Source organism: Bidens hawaiensis, unplaced genomic scaffold, assembly GCF_021521415.1.
Source record: "Bidens hawaiensis isolate Kalapana, Puna unplaced genomic scaffold, B.hawaiensis_p1.1 tig00012199_1, whole genome shotgun sequence".
Classification (NCBI taxonomy): Eukaryota; Viridiplantae; Streptophyta; class Magnoliopsida; order Asterales; family Asteraceae; genus Bidens; species Bidens hawaiensis.
The window spans coordinates 487,421-501,109 of record NW_027491985.1 but is presented as its reverse complement, the minus strand read 5'-3'; the positions used below and the strand labels follow the sequence as shown (position 1 = coordinate 501,109).

General features: G+C 34.9%; 2 protein-coding genes across 2 annotated transcripts; both read left to right on the top strand.

The window, feature by feature from the left end:
* The first annotated feature begins 2,033 nt into the window (after positions 1-2,033).
* On the top strand, positions 2,034-2,471 carry LOC143540325 (histone H3.2-like). The gene has a single exon (XM_077033422.1). It carries the CDS (start codon positions 2,048-2,050, stop codon positions 2,456-2,458), a length of 411 nt encoding a protein of 136 aa, XP_076889537.1. The 5' UTR covers positions 2,034-2,047; the 3' UTR covers positions 2,459-2,471.
* Positions 2,472-12,926: 10,455 nt separating this feature from the next.
* LOC143540323 (histone H3.2-like) lies at positions 12,927-13,376 on the top strand. The gene has a single exon (XM_077033421.1). The coding sequence runs from the start codon at positions 12,948-12,950 to the stop codon at positions 13,356-13,358; it is 411 nt and encodes a 136-aa protein (XP_076889536.1). The 5' UTR covers positions 12,927-12,947; the 3' UTR covers positions 13,359-13,376.
* Positions 13,377-13,689: the final 313 nt, after the last annotated feature.

Below are 13,689 nucleotides of genomic sequence, written 5' to 3'. Positions count from 1 at the left end.
TATGTTTTACAGCTAATTTGTTTCCATTAAAATACCAAAAACCATTGTTAGAAAAATTTTACAGAACTACGATTTAGGTGATTAAGATCATTTAATCATTTTCTTAAATTGGGAAAATGATAATTTTTTCAATTTGTGTCGTAATGCAATTGGACTTGCAATAAAAAGATTTAATTAGTTTGAGTTTGAGTATATGGAGTTCACTTTTGTAAATGTGACGAGGAGGAAGGCACGCCCAGTAGAAGAACAAACCAATTCAGGGAAGCGAGGTGTTTTTTTTGTTTGTTGTTTAGTTTTTAGGGATTTTTTGCTTTTCATTTCGTTTAGGGATCTTATATAAAAGAACAAAATTAAGCTTTTTAATCAACACTATGTATTTTTGACGAGTTTTTTCGTCTAAGCTTAGACGTATAACATCACCGTATCCACTTTCCCCTAAATTAAATAATGAAAGGGAGACATTTTGCGATCCACTTTCTGAAATTTTCTTTTTTTTTAAATAATTATGTAAATAGAATTTAACTTTTATAAAGTGCAGAAAGCACCCTATAGTTATAATAATGAAACAAATTGATTTTTCAAGAACTATATACTATAGTAAAGTATTTTAGTTGAAAATAGTATATAAAATAACTTAGGCTTTTAAGCGAGTCGGGTTTTCGGGTTCAAAAATTGACGAATGTTACACAGGGAACGAGACGATGAATTAAGAGGTTAGATCGGGTTTAAACAGGTTTGAGTCCAATTGACTTTTTTGATAAACTGGGTCGGCTTATAAGGGTATGTTTGGCAATGAGCTTTTAGGGGCTTCAAGCATTAAACTTTTAAGAAAAAACTCCTACCTAACAAAAAGCCTTGTTTGTTTCAATGGGCTTGAAACTTTTATTTTAGGAGAAAAAACTCTTTTTCTAAACGCTACTACTAGCGTTTGAGAAAAAGCTACAAGCTTTTACAATTAAATTTACAATTTTGGTACTTGAACTTTCATCAACTTTTGTTAATTTATATAATAGTTACATATTTTACCCTTATTCAAAACTAACTACCCCCATGACTCTTTAAAAGTCCATAACTTTTTCACACGTTAATATTTTTTTAAACACATTATATCATAAAAAAGAGCATTTTATTCTCTTTAATTTGAGTATGATATTGATATACTTCTTTACCAGTTATGATTGGCAACAAGTCGAGTCAGACGAGCTCAGGTCATGTGTAAGACCAAATTAGGGTCGGAACGAGTCGATAAAAAAGGGTTAATTTAGTTCGGTTCGTGTCGGTACGGTTTTGGGTCGAAAGAGGCCAGGTCAGAACATGTTTCAGATTAAAACAGTGTTGGGTCGGAAAGGGTTTCAAATCAAAAGAGGTTGGTTTAAAAAACTATCTATTTGAAATTACCGTATATTTTAGCTTTGTTTCTTGATTCTCGCCACGATTACACGCTTGCTGCCTTTGCACGAAGTACACGTCTGCATTCGGGTTATGCGTGTACCAATATCAAGTGAATCACTTACCGACACTGATTATGCGGTTGATCTCAGGTTGCGCGCACATTCTGCTGCACCGCGCTGGCACCCAATTAGTTTTATTAAAAGCTCCAGCTACTCTGCCAAATACCTAAATATATCTAAAAAGCTCCAGCTACTCTGTCAAACACCTAAATATATCTAAAAAACTACAGCTAACAGTTACCAGCTAGTTTTGTCAAACATACCCTGTATATATTTAAGATATTAAATCCTACATGGAACTTAAAATTTGATTATTTTTTTAGAGAAAATAAAAACATATGGTCAAAATCTCTCTTACATCTAATTGGTCCAAGAATAACAACACGGATAGCTATCCGGATAGTCTCCTTACACAATCTTAACCGTCCATTTCTCACTTCCTAATCCAACGATCCATCTCCTCTACCGCTTATTTTCCCCCCAAATATTCAAACACCTTCACAAACCCTAATAAATACCAAACTTCCAATCGCCTATCTCACATCATCCAAACAATCAAATAAACTTGAAATTACTAAAAAACCCATCTCTAAATTATGGCAAGAACCAAGCAAACCGCTCGCAAGTCAACCGGCGGAAAGGCTCCGAGAAAGCAACTGGCGACGAAAGCCGCCCGGAAATCAGCACCGGCGACGGGAGGAGTGAAGAAGCCGCACAGATTCAGGCCAGGAACGGTGGCGCTGAGAGAGATCCGGAAGTACCAGAAGAGCACGGAGCTGTTGATTCGGAAGCTTCCGTTTCAGAGGCTGGTGAGAGAGATCGCTCAGGACTTCAAAACGGACCTCAGGTTTCAAAGCAGTGCCGTGGCGGCCCTCCAGGAGGCCTCGGAGGCGTATCTGGTGGGCTTGTTTGAAGACACGAATCTGTGTGCGATTCATGCTAAGAGAGTCACTATTATGCCCAAGGATATGCAGTTGGCCAGGAGGATCCGAGGAGAGAGGGCTTAGGCTCATGAATTTAGGGTTTATGTTAGTTGATGAATGATGGTCTAATCTTTCAATATGAATTTAGTTGTTTTGTGCTTGTGGATCCTGTAGTGCTGATTTCGATACTCGATACAATTATCTTACTTTGTTTCAATTTTTTATTTTAGAATCTTTAGTGGTTTTGATGATGAAAATAAATTAATTTTAAAAATTTAAGCAAACTAATTTTTGGAAACACTATCAAGTTCTGCTGGCTTTTGTTTTTTACTTTGATATCAAAATACTGATTAATATGCCATTCTCAAATTATTATCTATAAATTGGAATCACATTACATGATAACTTCCACGATTAAACTTTAAAACCAAGGGAGTCTTGTACAACGAGGAGATATGCGGTGTGTGAGATTGGGTGAGTCATTAGAGGTGTGCAGCCGTAGGGTGAGATTAATGACATTGATAGTTGCTAATAATGTGTGTGATGGTGACATATTGGTTATTGTTGGAGCTATCATGTTATGATTCATGTTTAAGCGTTTCATTTCGATATATTTTTTGTCTTTCGTCACGCACTTGTAATAAAAAAGGGTATTCTTTTTTTTTTCCATGCACAATCATGACATAAGACATTTTTGTATAAAATGTAACAACCATAACTCACGTTTAAATTTAATATATTGTAGTTGGGCATAAATAGATCGGTTTGAGTTGTTTTTAATAGCTTATAGGTTAGATAAACTGAATCACTTCAAAACTGTTAACCGAATAAAAACAATGTGAAAAAGCCCTTGCTTTTTACTATGCTTTAGGACTCCAAAATTATTGGCCGCCACTGCTCGGCCGCCTTCCATCATTGGTGGGGTTAGCTAGTCGGAATATCAACTTGGGTTTGATATTGTGTCCGGTGTGTGGTGAGAGTGAATAATTGGCTGAACATCTATTTGTATTGTGTGATCTTGCCCAAGGCACGTGACAAGTGATGTTATGGTGTAAATGTCCAATTTATGCATTTCGCTTAACGGATGGGTTGGAACTATATAAATTCACAACTTTTATAAAGGAAAGAGTTAAAAGCCGTTTATGCCATTTGCCTTATCACATTATGGTGTTCGTGGAAACTGAGGAACGGTTTGGTGTAGGGATGAGCGTTTTCGGTACCGGTATCGAAACGGTACCAATTTTTGGGTTTTCGGTACCGGTTCGGTTCAATTCGGTTCGGTACCAATATATCCCGAATTTTACACAATATACCAATATCGAACCGAATATTTCGTGTTAAAGTCATCACACACATATTTTCTCTATTTTAAATATGCTCATTCTGACTTCCAAAGAATAATAGTTATTCAAAATATGATTTTGTTTTTACAACAGGCGGGTTAAGATTGGCTGATCTATTAATCTGAACCTGATCTATGTATGTAACAATGCCATATGATGTACTATCTAACATATCATTAAGTCCTATTGGATTGTAAGTTTGGGATTTTTTTAATAACTAGGTGTGTTAGGATATTGTTAAGTGATTATAACTAGGTTTTTGAAAAGTTGACACAAATAGGTAGTTCGTTTCTTGAACAGACAGACTCCAATTTTCATAACTAACAAAATGAGGTGACACACTGAAACTCGCACATGTACTTAAGATTCCTAGTCTGCTCATGTGTCAAGCAAACTTGTATAATTTGTTTTTTGAACAAGTAAACTCTAACAAATGGACAAAAAATATGTAAAAGAATCTTAAGCTGGGAACAAATTATACAAGAGAAAATTATGAAAATACCCATTTTCAGAAATGGGTTTCGAGTTTTATCCATTATTCATTCATTTGCAAACTTTTCCTCAAATACCCACCACAAACAACTCAATGACGACTAGATTCATATAGTCAATGAGTATTTTACAAAACTGGTTGGGAGGACTATTTTAGGCTAAGAAAATTATCTGTACGAGTATTTTGTAGTACTAAACTGGTCTGGACGACTATTTTAGGTAAAAAAAATAGTCGGGATGAGTTTTTATGAAATTTTTTATACCCATTTCTAAGTACTGTATAATTAGTTTAATTTTACTTATAATTAGTTTTTCTTTTATAACTCTTAAAATATAAAGCTTAACAAAATTCCGAATACACCGTGGAGATGTGTGTTTTTTTTTATATGCGTGCAGACATAAATTTGATTCAAAACCGAGCGGGTCAAATTTATATCAAAGTTTTTTTGACACGCTCGGTTTTGAATAAAATTTATGTTGGCATGTAGATTAAAAAAACACGTCTCAATGGCGTATTTAAAGTTTTGTAAAACTTTAAATTTTAAAAGTTATAAAAGAAAAATTAATTATAAGTAAATTTAAATATAATATTATATTCAGAAAAGTACAAAAAATCATAAAAAAACTCGTTCCAACTATTTTTTTACCTAAAATAGTCGTCCCGGTCCGTTTAGTGTTACAAAATACTCGTCTCGTCAATTTTCTTAGTTCAAAATAGTCGTCACTACTAGTTTTGTTAAGTACTCATTGACTCTAAGAATCTAGTCGTCCCGAGTTGTTAGTGGTGGGTATTTGGGGAATATTTTCAAAAGTTGTTAAGCTCGCCAATTCTACCATTTTATTCTTCCCTTGCTAGACACGACAAGATTCAAAGCCTCCGCTTTGACGAATCTTCTTCCGGCTGCCTACCCACAAATCTCTGCTAAATAGATTCAACTCTATTTGATCGTAATTTTACCACCCTGTCACACTTTTCCTTGATATGCACACACTAATATCAACCACCAACAAAGACAATAGCACCCCACCATTCCCTCTTTTCAGTCGCCAAACGAATTGCTTAGCTTCCTGCTCTATCGTTTCTTCTGCGACACGCCCGGTGGTTTTTTTGCTAGACACGACAAGATTCAAAGCCTCCCGCTTTAACCAAATCTTCTTCCGGCTGCCAACCCGCAAATCTCTGCCAAATAGATTCAACTTTGATCGTAACAATTAGAATAATTTCCATTAACTCCTATCAAGATTGCTCGAGATTGAGCTATGCTCGGGTATTGTAGCTTGCTCGAGATTGAGCTATGCTCGGAGTAACACTTAGAATAATTTTCATTAACCCCTTTCAAGCATACTTGAGACCCACTTTTATTCTATCCTAGCTTGACCTACCAGGTTACTCGTGAACTTGGTTTAAGCTTAGATGATCAAGGGTTTGCTCGGTTACAAACCTTGCTTGATATAAGAAAAACTTTGCTCAAGGAATTGCAGCTTGCTCGAAGCTCAACACTTAGAAGAATTCTAGAAGATAACCTTACTCGGATAAGATATCTTGCTCGAAATAGTAAATACCTTGCTCGGAGTACTTGGGTTTGCTCGAGTTATATACTTAGCATTTTCTGGGGATGTTGAAAAGATTCCAATATTTCATTATCAATCCTTTAGACCCAACAATTAATATCACATTAATTGAATCCATATTGAGTTATAGATCAATTAGTATTATCAAAGTGTAATTGTAGCGGAAACACACAGATTATGATAAGGCTTTAGAAGGTATATATGGAAGAACAATTTTGTCATTACTATAATCAAAAGATTACAATCTATTACTCTCATTCAACCTTAGCTCATCATTCACTAACTTTTTGTACAATAGTACTCTAATCAGGTGAATGTGTGGTATGTAAAAGTGTTAATGAATAAGAGACTCTAAGTTTCATTATACAACTGTGCAATATGAGCTAAATGTGAAAGCGACATCTAATTAATTCTGTTACAAACAACTTATTAACTATTCTAAACAACTAACAAAAAGGAATCCTATAATAACTACTGATCTTCTAGAAACAACTGATGTTTGATCCATCAGTTATTTGATTCTGTACTTTTATTCTTTGTCACCTTCCATCAATAGTTGTTAGTCTTTGGTCTTTTAATCCATTGTTTGTCAAGTCAATTGTTTGAGAGCAGTAGTTTGCATTAACCATGGTGGAGAACAACATATGCTTGAACCGTCAATTGTTTGATTTCTAGCCATCAATGCTTTGATAAGTTAAACAATGATAGTTCTTTTCGGATTCCACAAAGGTCATGTCAAGGTTACCATTTTTATTAAATCGATCAAAGGTCAACGCTATCAATTTAAGTAAATGGGTAAGGTGGCCATTTTTATAGTAAACAAGTCACAATGAGGTGATTTAATAAATAAGTCAAACTTTTCATATACGGGTCAAAATCATCATTACAAAGATTAACTACACTATTAGTATAATAAACTATCATTTCCGTCTTGTCTCTCCGACTTTCCCCAACCGATGCATAAACCTATAGTTATCCAAACCCGGACTGCAAGTTCCATTAGCCAATCTTTCGAAAACCTTTAGGGCAACCAGCGAATCATACCCCGCTGATACCATCAAAATTGATCCTATCCAATCAACCTCGCTCTCCATCATACACAAGATAAACACACTTTTCATCAAACTTATAACACGTAATCAAACTACCTTAAACACACATCGTACCTTAGGGAAAAAGGACAATAAAGCACAAGAGCAATGGCATCTAGCCAATCATCCTAACGTTTCAATAACCCTTTGATTACACTCACAATATTTTTTTGCGAATTTCTCCCCCATATGTTTTGACAAGTCCTCTGATTGCACTCACAGGTTCATTAGTAACTTAGTTTTTTGTCTTGTGATTGTTCTTGGTAGAAAGTGGCATAAAAGCTTGTTGTTGTATCCGTGAGCTGTTAAATAAACCCCGCGCACCAATCCGGGGATCCCATGTATAAAGATTAGTATATTTGTGTTTACACAATTCATGATTAATCCCCATCTACCAAACTATACTTAGGGCATGCATTGTATATATGCTAGGCAACAGTTGGCTTGCGACATCGCCTGCACGGTCTTTATGCTAGGATTTTGTGCGAGCCTAAGAGTCGGTGAACTCACGTTAGGATTATACGATCTATATATATTTCCAATTACTATAATGCCACATATTTAATAAAGATCGATGACCATTTTACAAATTAAATATTTCAAACGAAGGTAGAGCAAACGAAGATTAGGTGACGGCCAATTAATATATCAATGGTGGCTTGTTACTTGTCATGAGATCTTAAGAAGAACAACATAAAAATAAAACTAGACCCTTGGTGAGCCTGAAAAACCACCAAGGGTAGGAATATGGTACCCCAACTGATTGTTGTAGAACATCGACGACGACGAGTTTTTGGTGAGTTCTTTTTCCTGGGGCAATGATGTCTAACACAGGTGTTCCCATTGTTGGCGACTAGTTTTGTAAAAAAAAAAAGACAGATAATTTGGATCGTTGTTGGTTCCGGCGTTGGCGATGATTTCTTGAAAAATCGCCAATAGGTGTTGTGATAGGGTGATGAAATGAATGAAGTGTTGGTTATTACCAATAGAGAAGAAAAAAATTTGTGTGTAAGCGTAAATGTAAATACATAGATAGTTGTTTGGTGTTTGGTCGATGTTTGAGAAGATGAGTAAAAATAGAAACATGTGAATGTAACTTAATTGGATGCATGTACAATGCTTGTTTCTTTTTAAAAAGGCTTTCTGACATATTTCAAAGAGGTGTAGTCAATTCAAGTTTTTGTCATTTACTTATTTACTATTATTATATTATGTTTTAACCAAATATATATATTTCTTGTTAGACGTACAGATAGGACCGGAAAATCGTGCTTAACATGTTTAAGACGACGCGATTAACGAAAGTACCAAACATGAATGCGAATTGTTCAACACTTGGCTTTGGTGGTTTAAGCATTGCAGTTATAAGTTTTATATATCTCGAAGGATAAATGACGAAAATAGCTTCGTTATTTCAATTATTTTAAAAAAATAAAAAAAATCACATAATGTACGTTTTTGCTTAGCAGGTTTAATTATGTTTTAAATAGATACCCAATTATCATACTTAGGTATAGAGTTGTTGTAGCTTTATATATTGCTTTAATTCAAAATAACTCATTTCCCCAAAATAGTCGTTCCAACTATTTTTTTTTACCTAAAATAGCCGTCCCGGTCCGTTTAGTGTTACAAAATACTCGTCTCGTCAATTTTCTTAGTATAAAATAGTCGTCACGACTAGTTTTGTTAAGTACTCATTGACTCTAAGAATCTAGTCGTCCTGAGTTGTTAGTGGTGGGTATTTGGGGAATATTTTCAAAAGTTGTTAAGCTCGCCAATTCTACCATTTTATTCTTCCCTTGCTAGACACGACAAGATTCAAAGCCTCCGCTTTGACGAATCTTCTTCCGGCTGCCTACCCACAAATCTCTGCTAAATAGATTCAACTCTATTTGATCGTAATTTTACCACCCTGTCACACTTTTCCTTGATATGCACACACTAATATCAACCACCAACAAAGACAATAGCACCCCACCATTCCCTCTTTTCAGTCGCCAAACGAATTGCTTAGCTTCCTGCTCTATCGTTTCTTCTGCGACACGCCCGGTGGTTTTTCTGCCATAAAAATCGAACTCTTCGCTGCGATTTTCCTCCATGGCTAGAAAGAGTGTCCTACACAATAAAACACGATAAAAAAAACTGGGTTTAAACCTTTCACTTATGTTCGATCGAGCCTTCAACACCTCGTTGCCAAACTGTCGTTGCTTAAACTAATTTCACTTCATGAATGATATTCTCCTTCACAGGGGACCCACCACAAGAATTGTTTTGTATACCATACAAAAATTAAAAGATGCACCTGAACGTTTTTTTTTACCGACTTGAAGTTCACACAATTACATATAATCCAAAATGATGCTGGCAACTGTAGACTTCGCCGATTAAATTCACAAATTGAGTTCATCGTTGTCCACCTTGTAGTTCACCACCATTACTAAACAAAATTAAACAAAAAAAACACACCTCCTTTACAGCCGTCAATCACCACCTTCGGTTTAACCGCCGGGTTGCTCCCCTTATCGAAAAACGGCTCTCAAAACTGCCAAAGTCAAACTGATACCAATTGCCTTTGATCAAACACACAAACATGAGATTGAACAACTTGTTCGACTCTTTTTATTATTATAAAACCAAGCATACAAATTACAATACCCATAACCATCTATTTATACTAAAACTAACAACTTACAATAACCCATAATGTTCTTCTCATACTAAAATAAATATATTAAAACACTTTCACTTAACCCCTTCAACTTTCTCGATAACCCGTTTCAGAATTAACTTCTAATACCAATCACCTTTTATATTTAAAATGGAGAGTGCATTTGTGGCGGTTGAACTTTGGCAGTTTTGAGATGATAAAGAAGTGTGTGTTGATGATGCTAAGTACAGATGGTTAGCGAGTAAACTTCTCTATCTACAAGCCACTAGATTTGACAGTTGAACTTATTCATTCAATATTCTTAGTTTGTTGCTGATAAGTGTTTGCAAGAGTTTTAACAATGGGTGGAGTCGAAGGTTATTGTGCCTTTATACATTGATATTAAGGAATAGATTGCTGACTTGTTCACGAAAGTGCTCGATACTAGATAGTTATAACTTTTACCCAATAAGTTGGTCCTTTGTGACCTCTATGCTCCAACTTGCGAGGAGTATAGAATGAAATAATTATGTTTTTTCATATGTTTTTCTATTTTAGCTTTATCTTTTCCTTATTTATAGGATTGTCTTTGTGTTTATAGTATACCCTTTGGGTTTTTCGTTAATGATCATTTTAGACGTAATATTATTAGGAAACAATATTAATATTAAAATGCATATAAATATTAGTATTGTTTTCTGATACTTAAAAGCCTATCAAACTTTTTAAAGCAGGGGCAAATCTATATTGTACGAGGGTGGTTTCCCGGAACCACTGGAGTTTCGAAATAATAATCTATCTATATATATTAGAGGAACTACCTTATAAATTAGAAAGGAACCACTCTATTTACACTACAATGGCTGGACTAGATGGTAAGTTGCTGGTTTTGTAAACAGAAGGTCACTGGTTCGATTCCGTGCAGCAAGATTCACTTGTTAGATATTAATTGTTCTTGATGTTGTTAATTGTTAAGTTATTTGTTAAATTTTAGTTTTAATTTGTTAGTTTATTAGTTTTTAATTTGTTAGTTTGTAATGAACTTTGCCCGAGCCATCGAACCGACCCGGAATTTTTTATACCCGATTTTATGAAATTGAAATATGTAAAAGTAATGCACCACCTGAAAAAAATTCCTGAATCCATCACTGTTTATAAGCGTATCGCATTATCATAATTCGGAAGTCCCATGAAAATAAATTATGCTCTTTCTTCATGGCATTAGACTCAGTTAATAAGAATATCATATATAAAATATATTTAATAGTTTGTTTTGGTTATATTTTTCAGAACCGTCTGTAAAAATTTATATGACTTGACCGAGCCGAAATAAAAAGGACCATATGTCCTAACGAATAACGAAATATACAAACTATTTTTTTTAAACGACATTAACGTTATAACAACAAAATAACAAAAACATAGTAATGCATTATACACATAATATTACAAATCACAAGTGATAAAAATTCATATATTACAAATAACGACCTAAAGTCCTAAACTGTTTACAGATCACAATCTCACAAGATGTCATGATGTACCTATTTAACAAAATCAGTAAATGGAAGTAAAGGATCATTAAACAAGTATTTGATATCACAATCTGACAATCAATCAATGATTAATGATTCAATATTCAATCAATACACAAAGTCAGAAATTTTAAAAAGAAATACCTTATTAATTATTATGAATATCAGAATATGATTTGGTCGATACTCAATACTTGATAGCTTCCGGTCTTCCGGAGATTTCAATTAGGATTTTGAAATCGGCTGGCCTCTCAGTGATTATGGATTTCAGCAGGCCACTGCTCGTGTATGTTTTTCGATTATTATTAGTTATTTTTTATTTTAAATTTAGTTTCCAATACCTTAAATGGATTATGAGTAAAAGAAACATTGGGCACAATATATAAAAAGGAGATTAATTTTGTACACATTTTATAATTTATTTTGAAAATACATGCATAAAAAAATAAATATATAAAAAATTTGTGCCCTAAAAATTAAGTACGCTAGCCGGTTGTCCGGGTCGCCCCATGCCCAAACCAAGCCTGATTTTTTTAATGATATTTAATTCTTATCAATTAGATGGCGGATAATTTGAGAGCAAGAAATCTAAATAATGTCGAAGTGTCATAAGTTATATACTTTTTAACGATAATTTGGATCATTAACGAGCCATTAACCCATCCAATCATTTTAATTCATTGAGTACATAACCATGGGGTGCTCGTTAGGGGTGTTATTCGGGTTTGTTTTTTGGGTTTCGGGTTTTTCGGGTCGGGTTATTCGGGTTTCAAAGATTTTAATCTTAACCCGAAACCCAACCCAAATCTCTCACGGGTTTTTCGGGTTCGGGCAATTCGGGTTCTGGTTTTTTTGGATTGGGTTAATCGGGTTTCGATTATCCTAGAAAATGAAACAAAAAACAAAAAAAATTTTAAAAAACTTCAATGCTAAAATTAAAACAGCATATTCTTCTTTTCTCGTAACGCAAATAATCAAATAATAAACCAACATAGCTTGATAAAGTCATAAAACAATTCAAAAGAAGAGTAAAACTAAGTAACTAACTCGAGTCTTAATCGTCTTCAATCAGACGTGATTTCGTTGTTCGATTACGGTTGCTCTTAGTAATAAACAGAAAACATAAATTAACAATAAACTATCGATCCATAATAGTTGGAATGACAACAGTCGATTAAGTTTAAATTTTGATAACTTTAGTGACTAAGACTAAGCCAATTATACCTAAAAATATATTTAATTTCAAAACTAAAAGTTTATTCGGGTTTTTCGGGTTGACTCGAAACTTATAAATCAAACCCGAGAACCATCCCGAATTACTTCTGTTTGGGTTAGTCTTTTCTCGGGTTTGGGTTTTTCGGATCGGGTTAGTTCGGGTTCGGATACGAATTTTTTCGGGTTGGGTTTCGGGTAAAAGTGACAGCTCTAGTGCTCGTATATCAGCCTTGTCCCAAAAACCAGTCAGTTGTATATAATATTAGCTAGGTTTAAATTGAAATATTCTCGATCAAGAATAAAAATATATAAATCTTTAATTAAATAAAACGTACACCTCATTTGTGCTGTTTGGGAATAAAGTTAAAAAAATTAAATACTTTTGGCATTTTTGTTCCCACTCAATAACTAAATGAAGAGTGCAGCCCAAACTCCAAAACAATAGAAGGTGAAAAAGCACACGGATCGCCATCCGGATTCTCCCGTAACATCTAATCGTAGCCGTCCCTTTTTCACTTCATAATCCAACGATCCATTTTCTCTGGCGCTCATTTTCCCCCAAATATTCAAACACCTTCACATTCACAAACTCTAATAAATACCAAACCCCCAATCAACAATCCCACATCATCCAAACAATCGAACAAACTTCAAATTACAAAAAACCATCTCTAAATCATGGCAAGAACAAAACAAACTGCTCGCAAATCCACCGGCGGAAAGGCTCCGAGGAAGCAATTGGCAACAAAAGCCGCCCGGAAATCAGCTCCGGCGACGGGAGGAGTGAAGAAGCCGCACAGATTCAGGCCGGGAACGGTGGCGCTGAGAGAGATCCGGAAGTACCAGAAGAGCACAGAGCTGTTGATCCGGAAGCTTCCGTTTCAGAGGCTGGTGAGAGAGATCGCTCAGGACTTCAAGACGGATCTGAGGTTTCAAAGCAGTGCCGTGGCGGCCCTCCAGGAGGCCTCGGAGGCGTATCTGGTGGGCTTGTTTGAAGACACGAATCTGTGCGCCATTCATGCTAAGAGGGTTACTATTATGCCCAAGGATATGCAGTTGGCTAGGAGGATCAGAGGAGAGAGGGCTTAGGTTTATGAATTTAGGGTATGTATGGTTAGAGGTAATAAAATGAAGGAGGAATGGAATGGAAGAAGGAATGAAATTGATAAGGGAATGAAATTGATCATTTTATTTATTTTATTTTGTTTGGTTAACCTATGAGAATGAAATAAATTATTACTTTATGTTGTTTGGTATTTTAAAAAATTATATGATTGAAATAGAAATAATAAAAACACTCCTATCTCAAAATAATTTTTTTTACAAAAAAAAAGCGCAATGGTGATGGTGGTGGTGTTAGCTTTGGTGATGAAAATGGTGGTGGTAGTGGTGACGGTGGAAGTGGGGGTGGCAGTGGTCA

Excerpts from the sequence above, each read along its gene's own strand:
- LOC143540325 (XM_077033422.1), top strand. The coding sequence starts at position 2,048 with ATGGCAAGAACCAAGCAAACCGCTCGCAAGTCAACCGGCGGAAAGGCT.
- LOC143540323 (XM_077033421.1), top strand. The coding sequence starts at position 12,948 with ATGGCAAGAACAAAACAAACTGCTCGCAAATCCACCGGCGGAAAGGCT.